The sequence below is a fragment of the Peromyscus leucopus genome, chromosome 10 (assembly GCF_004664715.2).
Source record: "Peromyscus leucopus breed LL Stock chromosome 10, UCI_PerLeu_2.1, whole genome shotgun sequence".
In the NCBI taxonomy this organism is placed as follows: Eukaryota; Metazoa; Chordata; class Mammalia; order Rodentia; family Cricetidae; genus Peromyscus; species Peromyscus leucopus.
In genome coordinates, this window is record NC_051071.1 from 1 (window position 1) to 27,459 (window position 27,459).

General features: G+C 56.7%; 1 protein-coding gene across 1 annotated transcript; it reads left to right on the plus strand.

Moving 5' to 3' along the window:
- The first annotated feature begins 10 nt into the window (after positions 1-10).
- On the plus strand, positions 11-27,459 carry Dok7 (docking protein 7). The gene is made up of 8 exons (XM_028882285.2): positions 11-1,215; positions 2,771-2,971; positions 11,872-11,991; positions 14,871-14,990; positions 16,764-17,488; positions 21,104-21,146; positions 24,476-24,628; positions 24,935-27,459. The coding sequence occupies exons 1-8, from the start codon at positions 996-998 to the stop codon at positions 25,066-25,068; spliced, it is 1,716 nt and encodes a 571-aa protein (XP_028738118.1). The 5' UTR covers positions 11-995; the 3' UTR covers positions 25,069-27,459.

Here is a 27,459-nt window from a genome sequence, read left to right on the forward strand (position 1 = left end):
TGACGTCTCACATAGTCTGTAGCTACTTGCTGAGCAGCTGAGGCTGGACGCCAGCTCCTGGCCCTCCTGCCTTCACCTCCTTGGTTTGGTAAGGTTGTACACACCTGTGCTTATTGGTGAGCATGCTGCCTGGCTGCTCGCCCACTACAGACAGGACCCTGTTGGGTAGTAGGGGAAGAGACTGTGGCTCTTGTGGAAAGCTAGCTGCTACCAGATTCCATGCATGGTCCTGGCTCTCAGATTCTGGGTAGGGAAGGAAGGCAAACCACAGAGGCTCTGGGAGTCATGATTGGGACTCGGGTTGTTGTATAGGTTTGCCGAGGCTGTTTGCAGGAATGTCTGACTTGCAGAGGTCAGAGGCATTGCTCTGTGGTCCTTGTGGGGCGTTCTCCACCCTCTCCTCGGTGTAGTCCAATGTACCCATTCATTGAGTGCCATGCACTATTTGGGGTTGCCTCTCATGAAAGTGTTTTGGTGTTTGCATTAGGCCCATGAGCCTATACCCTCCTCACAGGTAGGCATCCTGGGGTCCTGGTGCTGCTGGTGTGGAGGCCTGGTGACTGGAGGACCTTCTGACTAAGGCTGATGGTGGTGGCTATTGAGGGCAGGGAGATATAAGCATGCCTTGCACCAGACTACCCAGCTTCTCCAGGAGGATTTGCCTGATGCCACATGGGGAGTGACCCTCCTGGGGTGCAGTGCAGTGGCAGTGTTGACAGCTCCAAGGCAGACAGGAAACACACTTGGGGTGCAGTTCCAAGATGCCTTTGCTCTGGAGGTCCTGGGAGTGGAGACTCAGTCCTCTCCACTGCAGCCATACTACACAGGCTGGGCATAAAGAGGCCAGAAGCGTGGGGTTTGGAGTCGGCCCTATGGTCTGTTGGCATGAATACCTGGTAGGCTTCAGATACCCAGAGCAGGGGTAGTTTGGGCTTGCTCTTGTGCTGTGGCCTCTCCCTGATGGCCTCTCGCCTGTCTGAACAGACTGCCTGCTGATGCTGGTCTACAAGGACAGGTGTGAACGCTCCAAGGGTCTGCGGGAGCGCAGCAGCCTCACCCTGGAGGACATCTGTGGCCTGGAGCCTGCTCTGCCCTATGAAGGCCTGGCCCACACTCTGGCCATCATCTGCCTGTCCCAGGCCGTCATGCTGGGCTTCGATAGCCATGAGGCCATGTGTGCCTGGGACACCCGTATCCGCTATGCCTTGGGCGAAGGTAAGTGACATGAGTTCAGCGTTTGAGGTGAGGCCCTAAGGCCCTTCACCAGTGTGGGCTGCAGAGGTGGGTGAGACCCCAGGGAATCTTGTAGAAAAGATGAAAATGGGTGGATGTCTCAGAGTGAAAGAGGAGGGTGGGCCCTTGGGGTGCTCTAGCTAGAGGCCGGTGCCATAGCTCTTTGAGGTCCCTAAAGTGGCTCTGTTAAAGCTGGGACCCTTAGCTAACCAAGGTAGTTCCAACCTCACTCTGTGTCCCATCTGTTCTGTACCATCCCAGAGCCCATGCAGAGGGGTCAGCGGGAGCCACTGGGATCGAACTTCAGAGGCCCAGGGTGGAAGGAGGGAACCAATTCCCCCAAATTGTCTTCTGATCTCCACAGGCACACTGTGGCATGTGTGCACCTGCACCCACATCACACACACACACACACACACACACACACACACACACACACACACACGATGGTGATGATGATGGTGATAAGTGAATAAATAAAACACATTGCCTACACATGCTGAGGTTTAGGCAGCTGAGGTAGAAGCTTTGCTTTCGTCCATAAGAACAATGGAGCCTGGTGGACAGTCCCAGAGCTGTGGTGTGGACAGTGCAGTGAAGGTACAGGGCAGGCAGTGTTAGTGTAGAAGCTCCCATCTTTCCAGAGAATTCTCTGGTGGTGGTTCATAGCTTGGTTGCAGTCCCCTACCCCCTAATTCAGGTAAGACGGGGGGGGGGGTCATCCCACAAGATGGTGGGCTTCCCAGGTCTCTCTATAGATGTCAAAAGAGAACTGGTGTGGCTTGACAGAGTCCTGTCGACCCAAGAGTGGATTTGTCAATGACAGACCCAAGGCCACAGCTTGGGAGAGGGCCAGGTGGCATCATCACTAGGGTCCCTCTGGCTCTGGGGTCTGGAGATGACGTGGGCAGGAGGCTGGCACACAGGCACTGCAGGCCGGCAGGCTGTTGCTGGCTCACAGGCCTGGGCTGCCTTCTGAAGTGGGGTGATGTAGGAGAGTGGGGAGGGAGGGACTGCTTCTGGCCGTGCTCCCTAAGGGCTTTCAGGGCAAAGGGCCGAGCTGAAGTAGTGGACAGGACCATGGCAGCATCCAGCTGCCGCTGAGCCATGCTTAGTCTCAGGCAGACCTGCCTTCTGCTTTGGACACAGGATGAAACCTACTCCACCCCATGCTCTGATGTGGGACCTCCTGGACTTTGCTTTTCCATCTCTGAAACTGGACCACATTGGCTGTCTTGATGGGAGGGTCCCCAAGGAGAGGCCTTAGTGCATGGGACCTACCCTAAATACGTTGGGGAGGGATGGGCAGGGGTCACTCCCGTCAGAGGACTTGCTTGCCTCTGTTAAGGAAGACCCTGGAATCTGGGCAGGATGTACGTGGGGCTCACTGATGGCCTTAGCACTTCCTGACATTTGTCATTTACTCTTGGCTGGGTGGCTGTGAGGGAACTTCCCCAGCCTGACCCTAGACTACTATTCCTTTTTCCACTTCAGCCACCCCCTGGTAATGCCCTTTTGCCCGCTGTCTGGCCCTCAGTGCATAGGTTCCATGTGACGGTAGCTCCTGGCACCAAGCTGGAGAGTGGTCCAGCCACTCTCCACCTCTGCAATGACATCCTTGTCCTGGCCAAAGACATCCCTCCGGCCGTCATGGGGCAGTGGAAGCTGTCTGATCTCCGTCGCTACGGGGCTGTGCCGAATGGATTCATCTTCGAAGGCGGGACCAGGTGTGGGTACTGTAAGTATGCGGTGCGTGTGGGGGGGTGCTGGGGACGCTTGAGCTGACTGGCCTACGCATGTTGGCTTGGGGACCTGACAGGAGGCTCTGGGCTGTGTCCCCAAGCAACAGGGCTGCGGCCGCTCCAGCTGGGCATGGTACTCAGCACTGAGCCTGGACCCTGGCTGTTTCTGGGGCTGGGAGGGAGCTTGAGTGATCCTGGGAAACTCCAGAGAACAGCCCAGTGTCACTGTGTGAGGTCACAGTGTCGGGGTTCCTTCTGTTCAAATTGAATGACAAAAATACAGAAAGTGAAGCCATGAGTGAGGTCCCATGGATGCCACAGTTGAAGTGCCTTCACTGACCCAGAATTCCTCTAGACACACCAGCTGCCTCGACTGCTGCTGAGCTGCCCAGAGCTGCCTGAATGTCAGCAATGAGATGGCCACATGTGGGAAGAGTGGGTCTGGCCTCTGGGAGGTGTAAAGTTCCTCACAGCCATTCCGTACGGTCCTCAGCTCAGGTGTGACGGGGGGGGGGGGGGGTGTGTGTGTGAATGCAGAGGCTGACATGGGACAGGCATGATGGCCTGGTATCTGGTAGCCAGGATGAGAACTCAGTGGGTGGGTGGTATTTGGAGGACAGTGAGGCCTTTCTTAGCAGGAATGAAGTCTTCCAGTGACCTCCCCCTACGCTGCTCTCTAAGGGGACTGTGTACACGGTAGTGGAGTATAGACTTATAGTCCCTGAGGGAACAGAGACCTTCTTCCCTCTTAGAGGCCAATTGCACTATGCCTTTGAGCTGACTGCTCACGGTGCTCATCCTCCTGGCAACCTGGCCTCATGGGGCTGATGTGACTATGGTTGGTTGCTGTATTAAGGCTAGGGAGCCCCTGCTGTCTAGAGGCCCGGACCTTGAGTAGTAGAATTCCTAGGACAGGCGGTGGAGACTCCTGTAAGCTGTCCACTCACCTCCCTTTGCCAAAGGGGTAACCCTGACCTACGCTGGGGTGTGAGGAAGGTGTGAGACATGAGTTTGGGCTCAGCTCCTGTATGGCATAGTCAGGCTCAGCATGGCCTGACTGGATGTGTATCCACAGGGACCTGGGAGTGATGCCTCCCTCTCTTTGGATGGCATAGATATGTGTTGTGCTGGTCACTGTCTGCCTGGACCCCATGCCCTGCAAAGGGCTGAGGTGGACACCGTGCCCCACAGTTTCTGTTGGATACTAGGGGCAGACAGTGAGCCTCTGAGTGGGAGGCAGTCCCGTGGGGACCTTTGGGGGGGGGTGAGGTGTGATCTGAAGAGATGCTTAGCAAAGGGGTACGTACACGAGGCGATGAGGCAAGGCAACATGCTTCCGGGACAAAGAGGCAGCATGACATCACAGCGCTGTGGCAAGCACGGCCACTTCCCATGCCAGCTGCGGGGCTCAGTCTTCTCCCTTGGCAGGTCTCAAGAGCAGAGGATTCCAGGATGGCCTGTGGTTGGGGTGGTGGGATGGCCAGTTGGTCTCCTCTGTTTAACTGGGAACTATAGGTCAGTCAGTCACGCTGTGGCCTCTCCCTCCTGGGAGCCTCTCGATTTGGGAGTTCCTGGAGTCACTCCGATTGAGCATGATGGAATCCTTGCTTCTGTCTGTGGGATTCCCAGGTCCAGGGTACGTGTGGTGCTGGCCAGCATGCCCTCCAGGCCAGGCAGTCCTCTCAGGTGGCCTGGGCCAGAGGACCCATTTCCACGGAGGCCTGTTCACTTTGTCTGGGCTCCTGTGTCTCAGAGCCTGCCACGCCTTTCTCCTCTGGGCCCTCTGAGTGTACAGCTCGGTCTCTTGGTGCCAGCGGGGCTCCATGCTGCTTGTCACCATCCTGGGCACTGAATGGTAGCGTCGCTGAGAAGGCAAGCATCTGACCTGGGCTGTTGTGTTTTCTCTGTGGCTGTGGTAAACTATTCAGGGCTGACCCGAGGCTTCTGAGCAAGGTCCTGAATTAGCTTGTCAACTGCAGGAATCTGCCTGGAACCACTGTGCCTGGAGCCGGCTAGTCTGGGTCCTGCTTCATAACCCTGGCACTGGCACTGCTGGGGATTCTCTCCCTCCAGACGAAATCCTACTTGGCCCATGGGTCACTGGCTGCTGGAAAAAGCCGTGTGGTGACTATGGTTAGGTGCTGCGTCAGGGCCAGGGAGGCCTCTGCTGTCTAGAGGCCCGGACCTTGAGTAGTAGAATTCCCAGTACAGGCGGTGGAGGCAACTCTGTAATCTGTCCACCCACTCTCCCCTTGTTAGGAGTGTAGCCCTGACCTACGCTGGGGTGTGAGAAGGGTGTGAGATGTAAGAGTTTGGGTTCAGCCCCTGTGTAGCACAGTCAGGCTCAGCACGGCCTGACTGGATGTGTATCCACAGGGACCTGGGAGTGATGCCCCCACCACTTCCCTGGGAAGGTCAGTATGGAGGGACCAACGAGGAAAGCCCACCCCTCTGTCCCTGCCAGGTGCCCTGGAGCTCTGTTCTCCAATAGGGACAAGCTTGACTCTACTCCAGCTGGTCACAGAAACTGATGCAGCCATGCTGTGACTCCTTGACACAACATGGGACACACAGGGCCGGTGGGCAGAGAAGTGGCTGGAGGCCACGCACCTGCCCTGCATGTGGGCAGACCCAGGAAAGGAACTGCGGCCCAGTGTGGCTCATGGAGCCCCAGGCATCTACAGTGGACCACAGACCAGGATGAGGTTGTTAAGGCAACAGAAATTGGCTCCTCTGTAGTTTGGGGTCAACAGTCCCCAACGTGAGGCTCTTCCTCTAGAGCTTCTGGGTTATTCCTGATTTCCTCAGTAACTGTGTTCCTGGTGTCCCAGCTGGTGTCTCCTCTCTCTCTCTCTCTCTCTCTCTCTCTCTCTCTCTCTCTCTCTCTCTCTCATGAGGACTGTCACTGGCTGTATGTAGGGCCACCTGGATCAGCCAGGATAGTGTTGTGCCCACATTCCAACCCAGCTCACCGGCAAAGACCCTTTCCATATACACATGGGCAGGTCTTTTGGAAGCCACCATTTAGACATGATGATTATAAAAATTGAGTCATGGTACATATGACTTTGCCTTATCTAACTTGGAGGACAGATGGCTAGAGGGCATTATCAGAAGGCCTTGGAAGATCTTGAGTATATAAAATCAACATTCTCTTTCACCTCTGAGGACAGACCCCAGCCTGGCCCTGGCCCTTCTAGACCATGCCCTGTGGTTCTGCCCTAGCCTGCTCCCCAGAGAGCACAGAGGGGACTTTGTCCCCAAAGTTGCTTTTCATCTGCTCAGACTTGTTGGTTTGTCTGGGTGTCAGGGACCTGGTGGGGAAGAGATTTGCTGGGGTCACTTGCTCTGGGACAGGCACCCCAGGAGAGAGAGGGAAGGCTAGGAAGAGAAGGCCTGTGGGGGAAGGTGGAGGAGGCTGACATTAAGGACGAGCAGAAGTTTCTAGAGGGAACTAACCCGGAAGTCCCTGCTCCTGCCAGCTGCAGGGCTTTTCAGGACCATCCCCGTGCCCTGTCCCCAGAACAGCAGGATCCTCTACTGCTAAGAATTCAGTCGGTGACAGACAGCAGGAGGACGCCAGACTGTCCCCCAGTCTGAGTCAGATCATCTTGGTGGCTTTCTCCGGTACTGTGCCTATCCTGGCCTTCCCCAGGAAGTGCATCTCAGGACTGGTCCCTCTTCTTGGCATCATTTCTGGCCCCAGCATCCCTCCACTCATAATCATGGCCACTGGAGACAGGTTGCAGCTCCCTTTGGTGGTATCTGGCAAACATAGATTTGAAGCAAATAGCCATGTATGATTCTGACACAGGGAAGTAAAATATAACCTCATGGGTTCTCACAGAGACATGGAGTCCTGGAGAAAGACAAGAGAAAGGGAGGGACACAGAGGGACTGGAGAGCTGACCCAGGCTGGACACTTGGGAATGACACCAACAGGCCCCACAGTACAGTCTGGAAGGACCAGAGGGGCCTAGAAGATTCTGGTTTCTCTCCAGACAAGAACAGGAAGCTTTAGCCGCGCAGTAGCTGTAGCAGGCTGTTTGGTGGTTTTCAGGAGCGCCATCTGCAAGGTGACTGTGGGAGAGGCAGGACCTCTTGCTGAGGTGGGGGCAGCAGGATCAGGGCTGGGCCGAGGACCCTTGGCTCTGTGGAGCCCAGTGCCTTCCTAGTGCTTTGTTCATGGGCAGCAGGGGTAGCGATGCAGGCATCCCAGACAGGAGTCATCCGGTACAAAGCTCTCGGACTCTGTAGTAGTAGCGTGACAGTGACATTCAAGAGATGTGGCCGTGTGTAGAGACGTCTCTGTGGCCTCCAGAGAAGATCCTGCATTGCGTGGCTGGTACTGAGTCAGGCCCCTGTGGCTGCCTGTCACGGTTCTCCAGGCCCGTGGCCGTGTCTCCAGTGGCTTTGCAGGTTCTGCTGGCCTGGATTTGAGTGGACTCTCTCTCTCTTTGTAGTCGTATAGTGACATCAGCATAAGGAGTGAGTCCAGGCCCCATCAGTGTGGTATCTGCTGTCACACAAGGTCCAGGCTGGCCATCATGGGCTTCCTGAGAGCTGCCCTACAGGACGCCGAGAGGGACACATCTAAGGGAGCACACGGTCCCTAGCTCACGGGCCCCACCCCCACCCCAGCTCAGTTTCGAAGAAGAGGAGACTGAGGCATGGGCTGCCATGGGTACTCGTGGCCGTGTGGGGGCAGTGACGGAAGTGGCCCAGCCCATGCCTTGCTGCTTGTCTGTGCAGCTGTTCCTGAGGCAGGGTGGGGCTGGCTGCTTACCCCAGGCCTCCATCCGCCACGTGCCAGCCCTTCTTCCTCTTGAGGAACAAAAGGCCTTCTTGGGCAGAGTGGGTACCAAGCTGGAGCCAGGGAGCAGGACCAGCTGCTAGGTAATTCAGACGCGGCCAGCTGTCAGCCGCTACCATCGGTGTCCTCTGGGGGCTGACTTGCCGCGAGCTGTTAGAGAGGAGAGGCAGTGTCCTCTGACCTCTGAGACAGGCCATGTGACCTCCTGGGGTGCATGGAGGCTCCGTGCCTCAGCTCAGGCTGCTACATAGGAGAAACTGGCTTCCTAGACAGGAACCTCACCCTTTGGGGATGCCAGTGATGGTGTGTGGCCGACTGTAATTGTGATGGAACTCAATGCCTTGACTTCCTCATCTGGACAGGAGAGCAAGTCTCAACCCCCACCGAGGAACTCCCTCCTGAGGTGGCCCTGTGTACCGACAGTGTGCCTGAGCTTGGACTTGGCGGGTCCCCCCTTCCTGAGGTTTGGAAGGGAGCCCCCCATGCCCAACCAGGACCTTGGCTTGGTCTTCAAGAAACAGAAGAGTCAGGGCCTATCAGGTCCTGTGCTGGTGTAGACTGTGTAGGTTAGCAGGAACCCCCAAGGCCCAAAGTGGATGCAGGAGAGCAGAAGCAGGCAGAGGATTGGGAGTCATGAAGGAGTGGCCTCACCTGGGCCCGCAGAGCATTCCATGGGTCGATGAAGGTGATGTCAAGGGTACCCAGGGACAAGCTGACAGGGTCTGTAGCTGATGTCCCTCACTCTGCTCTGGAAGATGCTGGTCCTTGCCGGGCCAAGCCTGAGACACTTTGAATTATGTGTATATCTAGAGGTCATTGTCATAGTCATGTCAAGGGTCTTCTCCACTAGAGCTAAAGCGGGTACATTTCAAGAGCTCCTGGCTCCTCCTTTTCAGGTCCTTGTATTCCCCATTGCCATGTAGTAAATGCCCTGAGTGTAGTGTCTGTTCTACTGCGTATCGTTCTGGGTCAGGGTTCTGGGCAGGGATCCACAAGGTGGCTCATCCCTGTCCCACCAGACACAGATTGGGTCACTCAAACAGTGAAAGCCAGGATGATGGCGGCAGGGTCTGTGCTTGGTAGGGAGGCCACAGTTCCTCTTGGAATCTCCTTTTCTAGCAGAATAGCTGGGCTTTTCTGCATGGTGGGTGGTTCCAAGAGGGCACAAGTGGGTGGCGCCAGGCTCCCTCAGTGGCTTCCTCCCGGAACTGGAAGAGTAGAGTGTTACCTTTGTTACTTTATACCACTCGGAGGAGGCTCAGGCTGGCCCTGGGGCGGTGAAGGACGGTGACCTCGCCTCCCGGGTGGGTGGGCGCATGGACAGGGAACTCGGGCTCTACCCTTTCTTAGGACATACAAGCCAATAAGCAACACAGAGAAGTCCCCGGAGGTGTCTTTCCACTCTCACTTAAGGGTGGCCCCTCTGGCTGCAGGTCCTGAGAGGTCATGGGGCCACTGTCACACAGTGCTTGGTCTGGGGTCGAGTGCAGCAGACAGGTAAAGGGATGTGAGGCAGAGCATGGACCACAAGGTTCTGTCTCAGAAGTGAAAGCATCTCAGGATGAACATCTGGCTTCCTCAGATGGGGGTAAAGGTCAGGGTTCAGAACGACTTAATAGAAGGTGCTGTCTTAAAGGACATTGTGACAGGCTAAGGAGTATGGATGGGCATCTCTCATGTGGAGGCACGCTAGGTAGGGCAGGCATGTTTAGGAGCCCAGGGTGATTCTGAGAGCCCCAGGCAGGTAGGGAGGACAGGGGGCACAGGGTAGGAAATAGAAATGTATCCCAGAGAAGCCTCATCCCTGGACTCTGAGGGCCCAGGTTAATGGGCCCTTGAAGATGGGTGTCCTCCAGAGCTGTAGATAGGGTGGCTAGTGGGGATGCCATATGGGCACTTGGGGCCCGGATTGGTAGCTGCTGGGCTCCTGGACCTTATCTGGCTCCTGGACCTTGTCTGGCTGACTGCATCTCCTGGGGGAGCATGATACTCCGCAGACGCCGCCGTGGTGGAATGCAGGGCCGGCTCCACTCCCTTCGGTAATGTGGTTTTTTATAGTCGGGGGACCGATTGTCCTGTGTCTTCTGCCAGCTGCCTGTAAGCTCAGGATTAGAGGCCTGGCCTTCCATGGGAGCTGGGGCCAGACCGGCTGAGCCCTCCAGTGGGTGGGGTGGGAGATGGGGACAGGGAGCAAGCCCGGGATGCTTTGTGTGAACCGTCAAGCAGATGATGGCCAGCCTGATGAGCATGCTTCACTTAACTAAGGCCCAGCAGGGTTCTTGGCTTGCAGAGGCCATCTGCCAGATCCCTTTCTGAGCCAGGGAGCCTCTGGAGGTGGCTTCCTGGGTGGGCTTCAGGGGAGCTGCCCACTTCTGCTCCATGTCCCCCCCCCCCCTTTTCTTTTGGTCTGCAGCTTTCCAGTGTAGAAACAGGGCTGTGGTGCTGGGCAATGTCCCAGTGGCCTCTGCCCCTAGGCTTGAGTCCATCTCTTGCCTGGGATCATGGACATTCTGGCCTGCTGTGGGTTCTGTCTGCCTGTCTCTAAAACAAGAATGACGTTGCTAGACCACGTTGTTTAAGACAACACGAAGCTTCAGCCATCGCAGGTGATGCCATTCCCTGTGTGTACTGGGGTGGCCATGCCTGCATATCTTGGTACTGGCCGAGTCCCTGGAATCCACAGCTTCATGTTCTTCAGCAACGATGGAGCATGACCTGGAGGCAGAATTTTTAAGTGAGGGGGCTTCTCAAATCTTACCCCTTTCCCCAGCCCTAGAGAGCTAGCTATCCCGGCCTTCTGCCCCTGAGAATCCCTCATGGACCCTGCCTGCCTTTCTTTGGGCAATGGCAGAGGCCCGGAGCAGAGGGAGATTCTTGTGTGGTGACATACCGTGTCCAGCCTCATGGCCTTGGCTCAGCAGGTGGGAGCAGGCAGCCTGGCTGCTCCCCCATTCACTCAGCCAGGGAGGGATTTCATTCACCCTTGGTGGACGCTCAGCCCCAGCAGGAGGGCCGGCCTGGTGCCTGATGGCAGATGGCCTCGGGGTGCCCTCCCTGCTGACTCATTGCTCTGGGCTTCTCTGGGCACCAAGGCTCTGAGCACCTCTGTGGTCCCTCTGCCCAAGTGACCCTAGACTGATTGCACACCATTCCTTCCTTCAGCTGAGTGGGCAGGAGGGGCAGAGGCAGCCCTGGGACGCATGTGCTACCTCAGGGGCTCATCTTTAACCTTTGACCTCCAAAAAAAGAAGAGGTCACTCTTAGTGTGTGTGTGGGGGACACACGGCACTGGTTAGAGTGACAGCTGATCATTTGTGGTGTGGGCACACCACACTGTGCCACCATGGGACGAACATCCATAGGTGACTTGGCACAGTGCTGGATGAGGGTCTGAGTCAGTGACGGCCATACTGAGGTGACAGCCTGGCTCTTAGACACCCAAGGAAACCTCCCAGAAGTGCCTCTCTTGCCATTGGCACAGAGCCCCAGTAAGCCTGGAGGGAGCCTGGAGGGCAGAGGGTGGCTTGACCTGCATGTCTCCTCACAGGAGGTGCATGCAGTGAGCTGGTGAACATTCTTTTAGGAGAGCAGTCTTGGACAGAGCAGTCAGGACAGGTCGCCCTCATGAGATGTGGGATCACTGTTCTCAGGCCATGCGGTGCTGACTGGGAAGGGCACCCAGCTGGCATCTTGGCACAAGCCCCCCCCCCCGCCCCCAGTCCCTAGGCATTGCTAAAGAGACGGCACTCAACTCGGCACCCTGGGGACATGTTGTTGTGGGTGGAGAAGGCTGCTGCTTTGGGCTAGTTCAGACGGGCCGTGGTGGTATGGAACTGGTGCCCAAGGCACGGCTGTTTGTGTGTGTGAAGCATCTGTGGGCTCCCTAGGCAGCAGAGGAGGCACAAGGGATCTGGGGCTCTGGGGGTGTGGCTTCACGAAGTTGTACAAGGTCACTTGGATTTGGGTTGGAGATTGCTTGGGTTTCTTGTACCCCAACCTGGGAACCCCAGGCTTACTCTGGGTATCTCTCCAAGCCCCGCTGGGGCTGGCTGACCCCTGTGTCTCTCTGTCCTTCCTCTGCAGGGGCTGGAGTCTTCTTCTTGTCCTCAACTGAGGGAGAGCAGATCAGCTTCCTGTTTGACTGCATTGTCCGAGGCATCTCCCCGACCAAAGGCCCATTTGGACTCCGGCCAGTTCTCCCAGGTGTGTGGGGATGTGGCAGGGAGAGGCACTTGGTGGTCCAGGGACTGCTAACCTGCTTCGTCAACCTAGTGAGGTAGCCTGCCCTTTCCCGTCCACAACTAAGAACCCTAGAGCCCCCTGGCCTGGGGCTCTAGCATTCTAGACACTATGCAGCCTGGGGTCCCTAAGTGGCCCCTCCTCCTGGACATGGACCTTGGTACACCAGGGCCTGTGGCCTTCTGGTTGATCTAGGTAAGCCACAGCTGCAGGGGCTGGACAGTAAGTGGCCCAAGACCCTGGAGATGGAACAGAGAGAGCCTGGCCACAGGTGGTTGACATGTGGACAGCTGATCTTTCTCTGCAGCTAGGGGTCAGGACCATGGTGTCTGAGCCTGGCATTTGGGGTAGGAGACACTCTGAGGTTATCTGGTAGGTGTGGGGGTTTCAAGATGTATTTGGGAGTGGGTTCCGCTGAACCTGCCTCTTATCTAACCTCTAATCCCTGAAGTGGCTGAGGGCACCTTGGCCAGGTGTGCTGCTAGAGCTAAAGGATTCATGGCCCTGGCACTGAGGAACCCAGAGTGGGATGGACTTTCTAGATTCTGCCAGGCCCCGAGTTGGGGGCTTCATGTGGAAGATTCCTAATGAGGACAGGGTCCAAGTGTGACCACGCATGGGTGGTCAAAGCTCCCATCTGCTGGTTCCTTACATGGTCATCTTGCCAGGAGATGGGACATAGAGACACACTTTCAAATGCTGAGCCAAGCGCACAGGCACCGGGCCCTCCATATCTGCTCCTTATCTGCTGCCCCCTCCCACCCCAGCAGCCAGTGAGATAGCTGCTGGAGAGCCCGAGGCCTTCCTTGTGGTCAGAGCCCTCCTGCAGCGCCCCCTGCTGGTACTTTTCTACCTTGCAGCTGCAGATGTACAATGTGAAGGGGAAATGCCAATGGGTCACCTGGGTGTCAGGGTGTGTGTGTGGGGGGGACGACACCATGTTTTTCTCCAAGAGACACACATTTTCAGAGGTTCTTTGGAGCATATTCATCCCCCAACTCACTCTGGTGTATGGGCCGCTGTTTGTGTGCCTGGAAGCAGCACCTGGGCTTTAGGGGTTGTTTTAAATGGTTCTGGGTGAAGGGGGCACTGGATAGAACACTGGGCGGAGAATGGCATAGAAGGGTCATCTTGGAAGTGAATTGTGCCCCAACACAGACAGAGGGTGAGCTGTCCCCAGATAGGGCCATTGGTGACTGTTGGCAGATGGCTGGGCTGATGGGGTACCCAGACCTGCTCTACAACTGTCCTTGCCAGATCATCCGGGCGTGCTCAGACAATAGACATTGTACCCGAGGTGTCCTGCCTAGGTATATGGGGCCTTGGGTCACTCCAGCATGCCAACTGTGTGGATCATAGTCAGGATCTAGCTAGGGCAGTTGTGGAGTCCTGGAGCGTTGACCTATGTGGGGAGGAGTTATAGGGTGACAGGACTCTGGGTGGTATGGCATTAAAGTCCCACAGCTGTGGGGGGCTCCTGGGATGCACACTTGAGCAGCACCCCACCATCTAGGTTTTCTGGTGTGCTATTGTGTGGACTCTCACTGGGATCAGACCCACTGAGGTCCCAGCCCTCCACATGAAGACCAGAGCAAGGGGGCAGGAAGGAAGGGAAGAATCGAGGATTCTGGGGACTCCTGCTCAGAGGACAGCCATCATGATGCTTTAGGGACCCTTCCTAATTGGGGGGCACTACTGCTGGAGGGTAGGCATTCGTAACTGAGGAAGCCCATGGTAACAAGATGCCAATCGTAGACACCCCGCTCTGGGCTCTCTGGGACCCACTGTGCTCCAAGGTTTTTCTGAAGGAAGGAGGCTACTGTGAGCTAGAAAGGGGTGGCCAGAGGCTTCCCTTACAGGGTAGCTTTTCTACACGTCAGTGGCTGTGCACAGAACATACACAGGGCCAGAGGAGCAGGTCCCCACTGCTTACAGCCTGGCTGCCTCCCAGCCAAATGTTGACATTGTCAAGGGCTTCAGATAGGCAGTGTGGATATGGGCAAGGAGTGCCTTATGTGAGCACCCCAGCAAAGACAGCAGGGGAGGGTGCCTGGGGAGGACAGGGTGACAACTTTCCTGCTCTCTGTCACCTATTGCAGTATGGCTCAGAGATGGCGGATGATGAGGGGCCAGGAAAAGATCCCACCCAACCTGGGAGCTGCAGGCAGTAACGGGATTATGGAGGCATTTCATTTGGACCAAAGTGGGGCTCCTGAGAAGTGGGTGTGGTGAGCTAGGGCTGGGCAGACCTCTCCTAGATCAGGGGAGCTGTGGTACTGAGGAAGTGCCAGGCAAGGAGAGGCTCATGCCTGGTGAGGGTGAGGAAGAGGAGTCAGTCTATTTGCCTTAGTGGGGGTTGTCGCAGGGACAGTGACCCAGGCTGGGCAGATGTGGTGCCATCCTCAGGGACAAGGACCTGAGCTGGGGGTTGTACACTGACAGGCACCTCTGCTGGACAGACAGGGGACCGCAGGGACAAAGACTCAGGCTGGGTAGTTCAGGGGCATGTCCATGGGACAAGAACATGGGCTGGGCAGATGGGGGCTTGTCCACAGAGAAGGACCTAAGCTGGGCATCTAGGGGGTCTGAGTGACTGGTTTGGGTATCCTGTGTTTGATGCCCAGCAGCTGGGTCAAGGTGCAGGGCAAAGCTGGGCCTCCTAGGGGCTAGCTCAGGGTACCTTGGCTCTGAAGGTTCTAGGCTCACCAGGTATCCTGGTGATGTAGGGTGGAGTGTGGGGGTGATGTAGGGTGGAGTGCGGGGGTGGTGTAGGGGTGGAGTGTGGGGGTGGTGTAGGGTGGAGTGCAGTGGTTGTTGCCTCACTGACCCTTTTCTCTGCACAGACCCAAGCTCTGGGGGGCCCACAGCCTCAGAGGAGCGTGTTGCCCAGGAGGCGCTGGAGGCCCTGCAGCTGGAGAAGCGACTTAGCCTGCTTTCACACTCCGGCAGGCCAGGCAGTGGAGGTAGAGTCAGTGGTTGGCTTTGTCTGGGCTGCTGGGACCTCTCTCTAAGCACTCACCTCCCCACTCCACTCAAGGCCGGGCAGCCATCTGTCTGCATGGGCTGTAGGAGTCTCCTTGTGTGCGTACTCATGACCCTTCTGACCTCTGCGGGCAGCTGTCATCCATCTCAGTCAGGCCTTTTCCCTCTTGTTCATTCTTCATCTACCCATGCATCCATCCATCCGTCCACCCACCCACCCACCCATCCATTCATCCACCCACCACCCATCCATCCACCCACCCACCCACCCACCCATCCATTCATCCATCCATCCACCCATCCATCCATTTATCTACCCATTCATCCATCCATCCATCCATCCATCCATCCATCCATCCATCCATCATCCATCCATCATCCATCTCTCCATCCATCCATCATCCATCCATCATCCATCTCTCCATCCATCCATCCATCTATCCATCCATCATCCATCTCTATCCATCCATCTATCCATCCATTCATCCATCCAACCATCATTCCTCCTGCTCATTCATTCATTACCCATCCATTCAGCCACTCATTGCTCCCCTTCCTACTCATTCTTTCTGCTTTCTCCTATTCATTCATTTATTCTCCCTTCATCCATTCACTCGCTATCCTCTAAACATATCAAATGACAAGAGCCGCTGTGATGGGAAGTGTGACCTGGGTTTGAATTCCTTCCCACCCATTCATTAGCTGTGTGGCCTGGGCAAGGCCCAAGCGGTCTGCAATTGAGTCTTACTGTCTATTTTCTGACAAAATGCTCAGGGGCCAACCGAGCTGGCTTCCCAGGAGCAGACAGTCCTCTACAGCTACTATCAATGGGAAGAAGGATGGAAGAACCTGGACACCCAGCCGTGGCCGAGGCCGGCTTGGCAGGCGGGCTGTACCAGGCCTTCCTAGGCCAGAGAAGCACTGCCTGGTGCCTCTCACCACTCCCAGGGATGGTGGCCCTCTCCCCTCCCAGTCCCTCCCTCTAGAAGCAGGGACTCTTAAGCTTGTAAGAAGCTTTCTTATCTCCTTAGAGGGTTCGCCTCTGGTATCTGCTCGGTTAGTCCTGCGAGCTAGGCCAGGCAAGCTGAGAGGAAAAGCAAAGATGGCATTTTTTTATTTTTATTTTATTTTTCCATTCACACAGAGTGAGGCAAGGCAGAGTTCCTGAGGCAGGATGGGGGGGTAGTGGACAGGACTGGATCCCAGGCATGCTCTTGTCCTCGGAGGCTCACAGCCCCATGAGGCGATGAGGCAGTGATGGGGTCAGAGGAAGAGGCGGTCTAGTGTGTGAGCGAGCGTACCTGGGGTGGTGAAGGGGGATGGGTTGCCCCAGGTCTTGGCTGGGCTAGAAGGTAGCCAGGATGGTAGTCAGAGTAGTTGGGTGGAGAGAGGACGAGGAGGAAGCTCAGGGGCTGGGTCATAGACACAGCATGGAGGGACATAGACACACAGCATGGAGGGACTGTAAGCAGGTACCTGCCTCAGAGGGACTGTGGAGGTGAGGGGGAGTCGGGGGAGACTCAGACTGGGACCACGGAAGTGCCTGGGGGAGGGAAGGTTCTGGAAAGGCTGGCATTGAAAGCGGGCCAGGGACGGATGAGGGAAGGGCTGTCGTGCAGATCCTGGCCTTCTGCTCCAGCGTCCAGGTGTAGAGGCTAGGAAGAAGTGGGCTGTCTGTCACAGCATGCTCACTGGAGACCACCCCTCACCTCCGTGGACCCCCCCCAGCAGCCTCAGTTTCTGCTTTGTCTCAGGGGATGATCGAAGCCTGTCCAGCTCCTCTTCCGAGGCCAGCCACTCAGACATCAGTGCCAGCAGCCGCCTCACTGCCTGGCCAGAACAGTCCTCGTCCTCAGCCAGCACATCACAGGAAGGGCCAGGGCTGGTGGCTGCCCAGGGTCCAGGAGAAGCCATGCTGGGAGCCTCCAGGCCACCCCTCAAGCCGCTGCGGCCGCGACAGTTACAGGAGGTCGGCCGCCAGAGCTCCTCCGACAGCGGCATCGCCACGGGCAGTCACTCCTCGTACTCCGGCAGCTTCTCATCCTACGCTGGCAGCAACCTGGACGTGTGGCGGGCTGGAGAGGAGTTTGGTTCTCTGCTTAGCCTGCCGCCCGGAGCCAGCGCACCTGAGCCCAAACTGTGTGCCTGCCCACCTGGGGTGGCTGAGTACCAGGTGCCCACCTCATTGCGACAGCACTATGACACGCCTCGAAGCCTGCGCCAGGCCCCCAGAGACCCAAGCCCAGCCTCTCAGGGCAGCTCTGACCACAGTTCAGCCACGGACTTGGGTGGTCAGGCACCCCCGGGGTGTCCTGCCAGTTGCCTGGGAGCTCGTCGACGGGGCCAGGCAACAGAAGGCCCCGGCAGTGAAGCCACGCTGCCCAGTCCGTCCCCTGGCGAGTCCTGGGAAGCAGGCAGCCCCCATGCAGGGCCACCTCCGGCTTTCTTTTTGTCATGTTCAGTCTGTGGCGGACTCAAGGTAAAGCCCCCTCCCTGAGAGAGCAGGCTGGCCACTGCTGCCAAGGGCTGGATATGGCCCCTCCAGACAGGAGAGGGGGGCCCCTAGCCTCTTTGCAGAGGGGGTGCTCCGTGCTGTTTTGAGAAGCCACCAGACCTGTAGCAAGGGCCTCAGGGGCAGGATGACATCCATAGGGCTGTCCTCCCCTAGGTGGGTGCTATGGCTGCCAGTGACGGAGGCTGGGCAGGGTGGGGTCAGGAGAGCCACTGATCCAGCTTCTCCCGCTATCTCCTCACCTGTGGATCAGGCACGGGGGTGCTCTGCCCACAAGGGGCTGGGGGCTCCTGCCAGGTATTGCTGCTGGGGACAGAAGACCTCCATGGCTGGGGTCAGCTCTCAGTGACGAGGCTTGGCTTGGCCCACTACCCTCTTCCTGGATAACTGATCCTCTGTCATTCTCGGTCAGTTCTGCAGTAAACAGACACACTTCCTACCCCAAATCAAATCTACCGCAGCTGCTCTAGAATCCCTAGTTCTGTGAGCCAGCAGCTCTGTGTTTGCAGCCCATAGACTGGGCACGGTCTTTACGTGATCTGCTTTACACGTCACCCTGCAGCACCCACCGGTGGGGTCGGTATCCCATCCCACGGGGGAGGAAACTGACGCTCAGGAGGCTCCATGACTTGAGGGGCCTGTGACTTTGACCCCCCTCTTCGCTTCAGCCCGCTCCTGGGCTCCTGGAGGACTCTGGGAAGTGGGCTGCCTGACAGGAGTGTGCAGCACCCCCAGAGGTTGAGTTTTCCCCAGGATCCCAAAGTCAGTTTGCTGGAGGGTCTCTTGCAGAACCTCCCGGCAGTGTTCCCCTGTGCCTCCTTGCTGGGACCAGGAAGCTGGTGGCCAGGACCAGGTGGAAGAAATCGGGGCTCCACTGGCATGTAGAGGGCTCTGGCCCTACCCACGGGTCACCCTGGCTCTGTGTTCGGGTGTCTCCCACCCCAGACTGTGTGTTCCCTTGCACGGAGCAGGGGTGCTCCGCTTCCCAGTGTCGGGGGGGTTGGTGTGGCTGTGCCCACCCTGTGTGAGTCTCTCCATTGGCACCTGCAGTTCCGATCCGGCAGGCCGACTCATCTGTACCTGCGCGGTCGGCCGATCATGTTGCTCTATTGAGTTTTTTTTAAAAAAATCTGTTTGTAATTACACTCTCAGACTGGAAATAAAGTTATCTTTTCTTACTGCCTTGCCTTGTTCCATTTGGCTGTCCCCCGCTCCAGGCCTGGGACTGAAGAAACTCCAGGAGCCTGGCCCTCAGCCTGAGGTCTGGGTGTCGCGGATGTGGCAAAGAGGACAGGTGGCTTTGGATAGCCCTGGGGCTGGGTACATGGTGTGCGCATGTGGTGGGGGGTGGGGAGTGTTATGACTGTGTGTATTATGTGTGGCTTGTGGAAACCACACTGCGATCAGCAGTGGTCATTCAGACTCAGGCCCAGGGCTGTCCATGCGCAGTGTTGCATGTTTCATCCCCCCATGCAGGGCTTGCTCTTGAGTTCAGACTCACCCAACCCCTAACCCAACCCAACCCATTTCCACTGTGCGGAGAGAGCTCCAGGGAGCAGCACCTCCCTGCCTGTCTGTTCCCATCCTTGCTGCTGGAAGTTGGGAGCCTGGCTCCCCCAAGGTGCTGTGTAGGGAAGAGCAGGCTTTGGGGGCTTGGCTACATTCACTGCCCACTGACTGGGTGACCCTGAAAGTCACTGTACCTCTAGGAGCCTCAGTTTCCTCCTCCATTGATGGGTAACCGTCCTCACCTCATGGGCTGGCCCAAGGGTCTGATGAGATCCTGTGTAAGCACCCAGCAGATGTGTGTTCACTAGAGGGAGCTAGGCATTCTTCCTGCAAAAGGACTGAGGATGTAGATTCCCGGGACCAGGGAGCCGGCAGGATGGCCAGCCAGAGGGGCAGGCACTGCTCTGGCCCGAGGCCCTTGTTCTCCATACTTAGCTCTCTCTGTCTCCATGGGTGCTCCCTGGAGCAGGCAGAGGAACACCCAGGTGGGCAGGTCTGTTAAGGGTGAATCCATGCTGTAGGAGCCTGGATGTCCATCCTCTCTCCACCTGAGGCAAGTTGGCCTGGACCCTGGACCTGGGTGGGTGGGGGTTGTCCTGTGGGCAAGAAGTCCTCACTTTAGGAAGGGAGCACCATGACACACTGGGAGAAGGTGGATGTCAAGTGGAAAGTCTCCAGGGGAAGACCAGCCCAGGCTCCTCTGTGCCAGTCCATCCTCCAAGACACTAGAAGCCCCAGCAGTTGGCAAAGGCGTCAGTGATTAGGGTCTCATGTGGAACCCAGGGTCACCAGCCACGACTCCTCTCCATGAGATGGGGTGGCTGATATAATGGGGGCTTCCCCTCACGTCAGGGGCCCACAGATAGGTAGACGCTGGTCTCAGACCTTGCCTCCTCATGCATTGTCCACCCAAGGGCCTAAGCTGATCATGTGCTTTATTGTCCCGTGTGGCCCACCCATGCTAAGGTCTGGTGTGGATCCTGTAGCCATGGCCTTCCCTGAGCAGTTGCCCTTTGTGGGGGCTGTTGAGGACTTGGCTTCTTGCTTGGTGACAAAGTACACCCTCAGAGGCCTGTATGTGGTTGGCTCTGGCTCTAGGGTGTTTGATTCTTATCCTGAGTCCCCCAAGCCTGCACAGGGCTCTGTTATAAATGGCGATGCGGTCAGATCCATGTGGTCTGCTCAGGGGTATCCCTGTCTGTACCCTAGGCATGTGACTATCACTCTCAAGGCTGGCTTGAACAGTGCTGGGTATCAAGTTCCCTTCCCTGTCCCCAAGAGGTCCCACTACCAAGTTGCTCCTTCAGAGTCGCTGGGATTGGGGGACTCTGTGTTACCTGCTCAGGACAGGCCCTTTGACAAGGGGCTGGGGATGTTTGGAGCCCTGGGCAGGTTCAGCCTCCACTTTCTCCCAGCTGGAGTGGGGAGGTCTGTGCATGAGATAGCAAATGCACCCAGCTGCGGCCTTCATCCTCCCCCATCTGCCCCTACAGCGACTCTAAGCTGTTTCTTCTCATGTTCCATCAACTCCCTGATCCGGTTCTGCCTGAAACAGAGGTCTGGGACTCATTCCGGGGTTGGGTGACTGTCTCACTGATGGGCTCCCAGGAGGGCCCTGTAATGTATGGGACAATATGCCAGAGCTGGAGAGTAACACTGTGGTCCCTATAGGCCACGTAGGCATGTTATTCAGCAACCATGTACTACTCAGGTGATGGGCAGTAGGGTCTAGCTGAGCCATAAGCACTGATGAGGAGTCATCTTGGAGTCTGGCTGAGCCATAAGCTAGAAGGGAGTAGCTTGGGGACCCTTGTTTGTAAACTTTCTTAGAACACCACTGGCCTCAACTGTCTCCTGGATTGTCATATCAAACCATTGCTTGGGTGGTCGGGGCTATGGGGTCTAAGAACAGAAGGGTCTGGAGCACAAAGCTGTGTTCCTCCAGATTATAGGTTGCCCAGATCTTCAGACCTATGCCATTTTTGGAGTTACCATTCCATTTCTTGGGGTCCAGGGGGGCAGGGCAAAAGGTGAGTGGGATGTACACACTAACCCCTGTTGTCTTTGGTCTAGGTCATGGCTACTTCATCCTCTGGACTCACTGTGACATATCCAGGTAGGCACCTGGCTTTGAACCCCCCGTACTCACAGTGTAGGGATGAAGAGTTTAGAGCTAAGGGGTAGCCCTGTTGGATGGGAAGGGTATGGGTAGTGGGGTGACAGTGGCATTTGGGAAGCCTGGAACAGGTGAGTAGGGTGAGGTGGTGAGCTAAAGAGAGGTACATGGCTCTGGAGCATGACTGAGTGGCCTGGCTGGGAGTGGCCAGTGACAGCTGGACCATGGTCTGTAGCTCAGGAGTCAGATTGGAGGGGGTTGGCCCCAAGCTCTAAGTGTGTACCAGCTAGTGAACAGGCAAGGAAGCAATGGCCCCCAGAGGTTCCAGCTCCTCAGGACAGGTTTGGGGAAGGGTGGGAATGACAGAGTACTCAGCAAGCAGGGGACACTTCTTGGAAGAAGCCTGGCTGTCTGCCGATGAAGGCTGGAGGGTGCTAGCCCAACCTGGGAGGGTTGGGAGAGCCTATAGGTCCCGGGTGCCTGACCTTGGGCCAGGTGACTGCAGGCCAGGGATACCTCTTTCCTTGTCTCCTCCTGCGTGGGTGCTACAGATCCCTGCGTCTTTTTTTCCAGAGGTGAGTGGTGCCTTTGGAAGGCCAAGCCCTGTAGGCAAGATAGAGAGTCCAGTCAGACCCAAGGAGACACTGGGGCAGAAAGCTGTGGGTGGGGCCACAGGCAGGCCACAGGGGTCAGCACCCTGGCCAACAGGAAAGCCCCAAACCCATCTGTTTGCTGGGGTTTTCTGTCTGGAATGCTCAGCCTGAATTCTGGGTCCATGTGAAGCCTATGGTCCAGGGTCCTCCCTGACATCATGGAGTAGCAGGGGTGGCCCTCACTGTTTAGACATCTCCTACTACCACCCCACTAGGGACGCCAGGATTTTACTTTAACACAATGGATACTCCACCCCAGGACCAAAGAGATGGAGACGGTACCACTTGAGGACAGGGCCCTTTCCCTCTGAGGGCAAGGGTAGGGTGACGTGGGAGGTAGGGCCCTGCCTCTGATGAGGGACGTGTGAGTTCGCCCTGGACCAGACTAGGAACAGAGATGTGCCTGGTTATAGTCGGATGGTGGTCAGCCTGCAGCGGTGGGAAGGAAAAAGGCGATACTATCCTGTTGTCTGTTCTGTTCTAGTAAATACGTGAGTTCTAAAACGATGCTGCCAAAGCTAAAACTGAATTAAAGTCAGGAAGGACACGGGGCATAGTGAACCCACACCTTCCTGGGCAGCGGGTCACGTCCCTTTGGGAGGAGAGTGAGTTTAGCGGGAGAGCAGGCACTCACTGCGTTGGAGTCTCAACAGCCCCCCTCTGGCCTTTGACTTCCCATGTCAGCTGGCTTCGAACTTTTCATCTAGTTTAGGTTTCGGGTTTCTCCTGCTTCTCCTTGCTCCTCTTCAACTCACCTGTCCAGACCATCTTGGAAAAAGTAGATCCAACCCCAAACAGAGTGTCTAGACTCAGGGAACATATTCAAGCCCACTAAGGCACGGAGCCCAGCCGCAGCTCTCCTTTTTTGGCCTTCAAAGGCTCAGTGCTGAAATCTGACATCTCCAGTCTCCAGACCCCAGCCCTGGCTCACCCATCCCCTCTCCTCCTTCCCTTAGCCACGCCCCTTCTCCAGCCTGCCAACCCAACCCTGGGAAGGCCTGCCTGGATGGCCAGTGCAGGCTGGCCCTGGCTTTCCCTCCACCCTGCTGGTTAAGCCTCCTTGGGGAGGTTTTCTTTGGCTCTGATGGATTCTCTGTGCTACAAATGCATCAGATTCTCAGAAATCCTTTGCTTCAGATCAGAGATTTTCTGGGGATTGAAACACTGAGCCTACCTTTGCTTGCCAAGGGCTAAGACAGGACGTTCTGTGAGCGAGCAAAGCCAGCTCCCCGATTTGAGGCCAGCAAATGGATGTTCCACTTGGTGCTGTGCAGCAGCTGAGTCTCACCATAGCTTGGACAGTACAAGGACCTCAAGACCTCCAAGGACATGTACTGTGTAGTAGGGGGTCTACCGTGGGGTCCCCAAGTCTGGGGGATGGGGACAGAATTGCTCACTTGCGTCAGTGAATAGTCAGAAGTGGACCCCCCCACTACAACCCTGGGGTCTCATCTGGATATACTGGCTGATGGATGTGTGACTTGGGAACTTGGGGTTTCTCCGTGAAGGGCAAACGGTTGCCACATTCCACACTAGCCATGTTGGTGGCAGGAAGGGGAGGAGGAGGAGGAGGAGGAGGAGGAGAGGCGCTGACGGACACTTTCAGATGGAGCTGGGTCAGGGACATGGCTGGGTGGTTGGGATCCTGGGGCAAACAGGCACAGCCAAGCCCCTCTCTGGATACGGGGTGCAGAACAAGCTTACCTGTGGGGCCCTCGATGTCCCCATCCTGAGCCCCAGCCCTGAACTGGATTCTGTGGGCTTGGCATGTGCTATGGGGCAAGGATTTCAGCAGCCTGTCTGTGTCTAAGCTGCTGGCTCTTGGAATAGAGGATGACTGCCCTTGCCTATCACTCTGAAATGGTACTTTGTGTCCCATCCTAAATGACTGTTCCCACCCCAGAGGGACAGGATTATGAGAGTGCCTCTGGAGAAAGGTCTTAATTTGCCAACTGTGTGCAGAGTCCCTGGGCCTGCACGGAAGGGGCCAGGGCCCACCCAGACAGCTCACTTGGCAGTGAGTCTACTGTGAGCACCGCCAGCTGGGCATGGAGGGTCCCTGGCTCCTTGGCAGCTAGCACCATGGGCTTTGCACACATCGGCAGTCAACTGTGAGGATATGGGACAAGGGCAAGACATGGATTCTTAGAAGAAAATTCAAACTGCTGAGGTGTCCGCGAGGGAGAGGGTGCTTGCTTTTCTGGGGACAGAGATGGAGTTGTTGGCTATGATCTGCAGAGGGGTCCTGGTGGGAATTATCCTCAATAGTGGAGATTACTCCAGCAGCAGCCTGTAGCGGGTGGAAGACCCAGGACAGGGAAGAGGGTCAGACTGAGGCAGCAGGAATATGCTGGCCCTGGAGAAGTGGGGTGAGGGGTGGGGTGGGGTAGGGTGGAGGGTGAGGAGATTGCACTAGAGGGTGCCCGGGAGGATGTAAGATGAGGTTTGACTGGACAGAGAACAGGCCTTGTGGGATCCGTATGCATGAGTGTCTGGACTGGGGAGGGGGCAGTGTGTGAGTCCTAGGATCATAGCCCTGGGCTGAATGGAAAATGGGAGACCTGGGTAGGGTCTCCAAGGTGGGAAGAGGGGACTGGGCCATGGAGGGTGGTCTTGGGGGGGTGGCTGTACAGCTCCCAGCTACATCTCAGGGATTCAGAGGACCTCTCTCCACAGGATCTCCAGGGCCCATGGCTGCTGACAGCCCAGGGCCGGAACGACCACGCAGCGAGATGCCCACGTATGTGAATATCCCCATCAGCCCCACCTCCCGACTGCAGCTGCACTACATGGGCCTGGAGTTCCCAGGGGCCAGTGGGGGTGTGCGAGGTGAGTTCCCTCAGGGATGCCTCAGAGGGGAGTTGTGACCTTAGCTTTGGGCCTGAGCCCCAGGCACATCAGCCCTGGCAAGGGAGCACTTCCTTCTAACTTGCAAATGACCTTTCCAAAAACCAGGACCCTCCGGTCCTGCCCTGGGCTGCCGCCCATGTCCTGACATGATTACTTGGTTGGTTGGGAATGGTGAAGGATCAGAGTGCCCACTGGCCCTATCACCTGACACACCTGAGACCCGGCCAGGGGCAGCTGGGCCGGGGGCCATTCCTGCTGGGTCCACTCACAGTGGGTTGCTTTCAGGGGCCAGCTCCTCCTCCCGCTATGCCCAGATTGACATCACAGCTACCGAGACGGCGCATCGTGTGGGGGTCCGGCATGCACAGACTCGGGAGGAACGATTGCCAGAGTTGGAGCAGCGGAAGAAAGGACCCTGAGGCTGCAGCTCAGGTTGAGGCTGGCTGGGCACCTGGCCAGCTGGAACATCTGATGTGGCCGGACAGGCCATCCCTTTTTGCAGATAATGGCCCTTGTGGCTCGGGGCCCTGGCCAGTCTGTACACTCTGGTGGTCAGTGATTGAAGCTGAGTCTTAGTCTCCAATGGAACCCGTGGTTGGTCTTTGTGCATTGGAATGAGCGGTCGAAGGTTCTGGGCCCGTACCCTATCAGTTCATTCCAATGTGTGAAAGCCATGTAGCAGCCTCCTCTCTGCCATCAGGGCCTCTTGCCTCACTGGTGCCCAAGAGCGACCTTTCCTTTGGCCTGAACAAGTTCTCCTAGGCCATGGAGCCACCAAGGGACCTATCTCTAGGTGTTGGTAGCCTCAGTACCTGCCACAACAGCAGAGCCAACCAGTGGAAACCGGAAACAGTCTCCCAGGCCTGGAATGCAAGCTGCATTCCCCATCCCGGATGGGGTGACCTCAATGACAGTATCAACAGAGCACTCTGAACCAGTTCTGTACTGTAGAAGGACCTGTGACTTGTAACTGCCATACCACTGCCTGGCTCCGGGCCTGGGATCCTGCAGCCTCCCCTACCGGCCTCCTCTTGCACGGTCACTCCTGAGCCAGGCCCTGTACCTTGAGGTGAAGGCCATGGTGGGCACAGGACTATTCTTGTCATCTTGTTGGGACCTCTTCCAGCCAGTCGGGTAAACTGTTTTAAATCTCTACTGTTATATTTTTAACAATCCATATTATTTTCCAAAGCTGTGAGGTCTTTCACATGTGATTTTGGCCCTGGACTGGATGGGGCCAACATCTTGCTCTGGGCCAAGGGGTTCTGGGATGGGGGTGTATGATGATGCCATGTTGGCATTTGCAGATGTCCCTGTTGTTTGGGGCAGCACATGGTATTTCCAGGACTGAGTTTCTGGGGTGTCAGGTCTCCTGCCCTGCCTCAGCCCTGTGGGGGGAAGCTTTGGCCTCCCCCCAGGATCCAGTCACAGTCCATCACATCCTTCTCTTTGCCCTTCTGCTTTTCTGCCTCCAAGGAGTTCACCAGGAGTCCCCTAGGTCTGTGGTTGGCTGGGGTGGGGTCAGCACTCAGTTCCTTTGTGGGGCCCTGGTGTTGGCAAGTACTAGAACATTAGCCCGAGTGTCTCCGCTGCTGACAGGTAGAATGTGACTATGTGACATGAGAGAATTGTCATCCCTGGGCCTGCCTGGCAGCCAGGGCAGGTGCTTTATCTAGAGAATGAGCCTTGGGGTCTGTCCCTCTAGACGAGGGCTATAGTTCTGTGATGAAAAGGCAATGTGGTAGGAGGGACATTTCATCCAGGACTGGTGACTCTGCATGACTTGGGCCGTATGTTTTCTGCACTGGGGTGCCTAGGGGATCCCCTAGAAAAATGCTCATCTGAAAAGTGAAGTGGGTCTGGGCCAGCCATGAGTTGTGGGAAGCCATAGTAGGGAACAGATCCAGGCTTACCTTGGGGCTCCGGCAGATGTGGCCAGTGGTGGCACAGGGAGGGTCCCACCTTGGAGCCCAAGCCATGCTAGGATTGTCCAGAGAAGGGTGAGGCTACCTCTGGTGGATAGCTCTGCTATGATAGCAGGTGACCTCTAGCCCAGGTAGCCTTAGGGCTGCCAGGGTTCAGCCAGCCAGGAGAGCCCATTGAGGTCACAGCCATAGCCCATTGAGGCCACAGTAGAGAGTCACTTGACCTCCTTTCAGAGTTGGATATCCAGAGCCTGTCCCTGGGGCCATCCCTATAACACTGTCAGTGGTGTGGAGTCCCAGGCCCACTCTGTGTGTGGCTAGAGAGGTCTCAGGAACAGTGGCCTGTAGCTGACGACTAGGAAGAGGTCCTTAGTGGGCCCGTGGGTTGAGCATCTGCCTCTCCAGGCCCTTGTCTCTGCCCTGCTCACTGCCTTTTTGGCTGCCCGCTTGTACCCTTTCCTCACACTGTCCCTGGATGCCGTCTTATCCTGACTTCTCTTCAGTCAGATCAGGAACTCTGCCTGGGATCCTCTCTGTGCTGTGTACCCAAGCCCAGTTCTAGGCCAGGCCCAGCACTGGTTGGTATCTGAGTCGCGGGAGGACTTTGGGACCAGGAACCGTACACATAGATCCTGACAGAAGAGTGCATCTACTTCTACATCAGCCACCAACACCTCACACAAGGACTCCTGTGCCCTCCACGCTGGGCCAGGGAACACACGTCAGGTGGGCAGGCTTATCTCAGAACAGGGAATATGTTGAAGTACTTGGCATCTATCTGTGTGGCACACAGCTGTGGATGAGGCAGCCGAGTGTGCAAGTGGAGCGAAGATCTGGAGACAACACTCAAGAGCATGTGGTGGTACATGGCTGCAGAGCACAGTG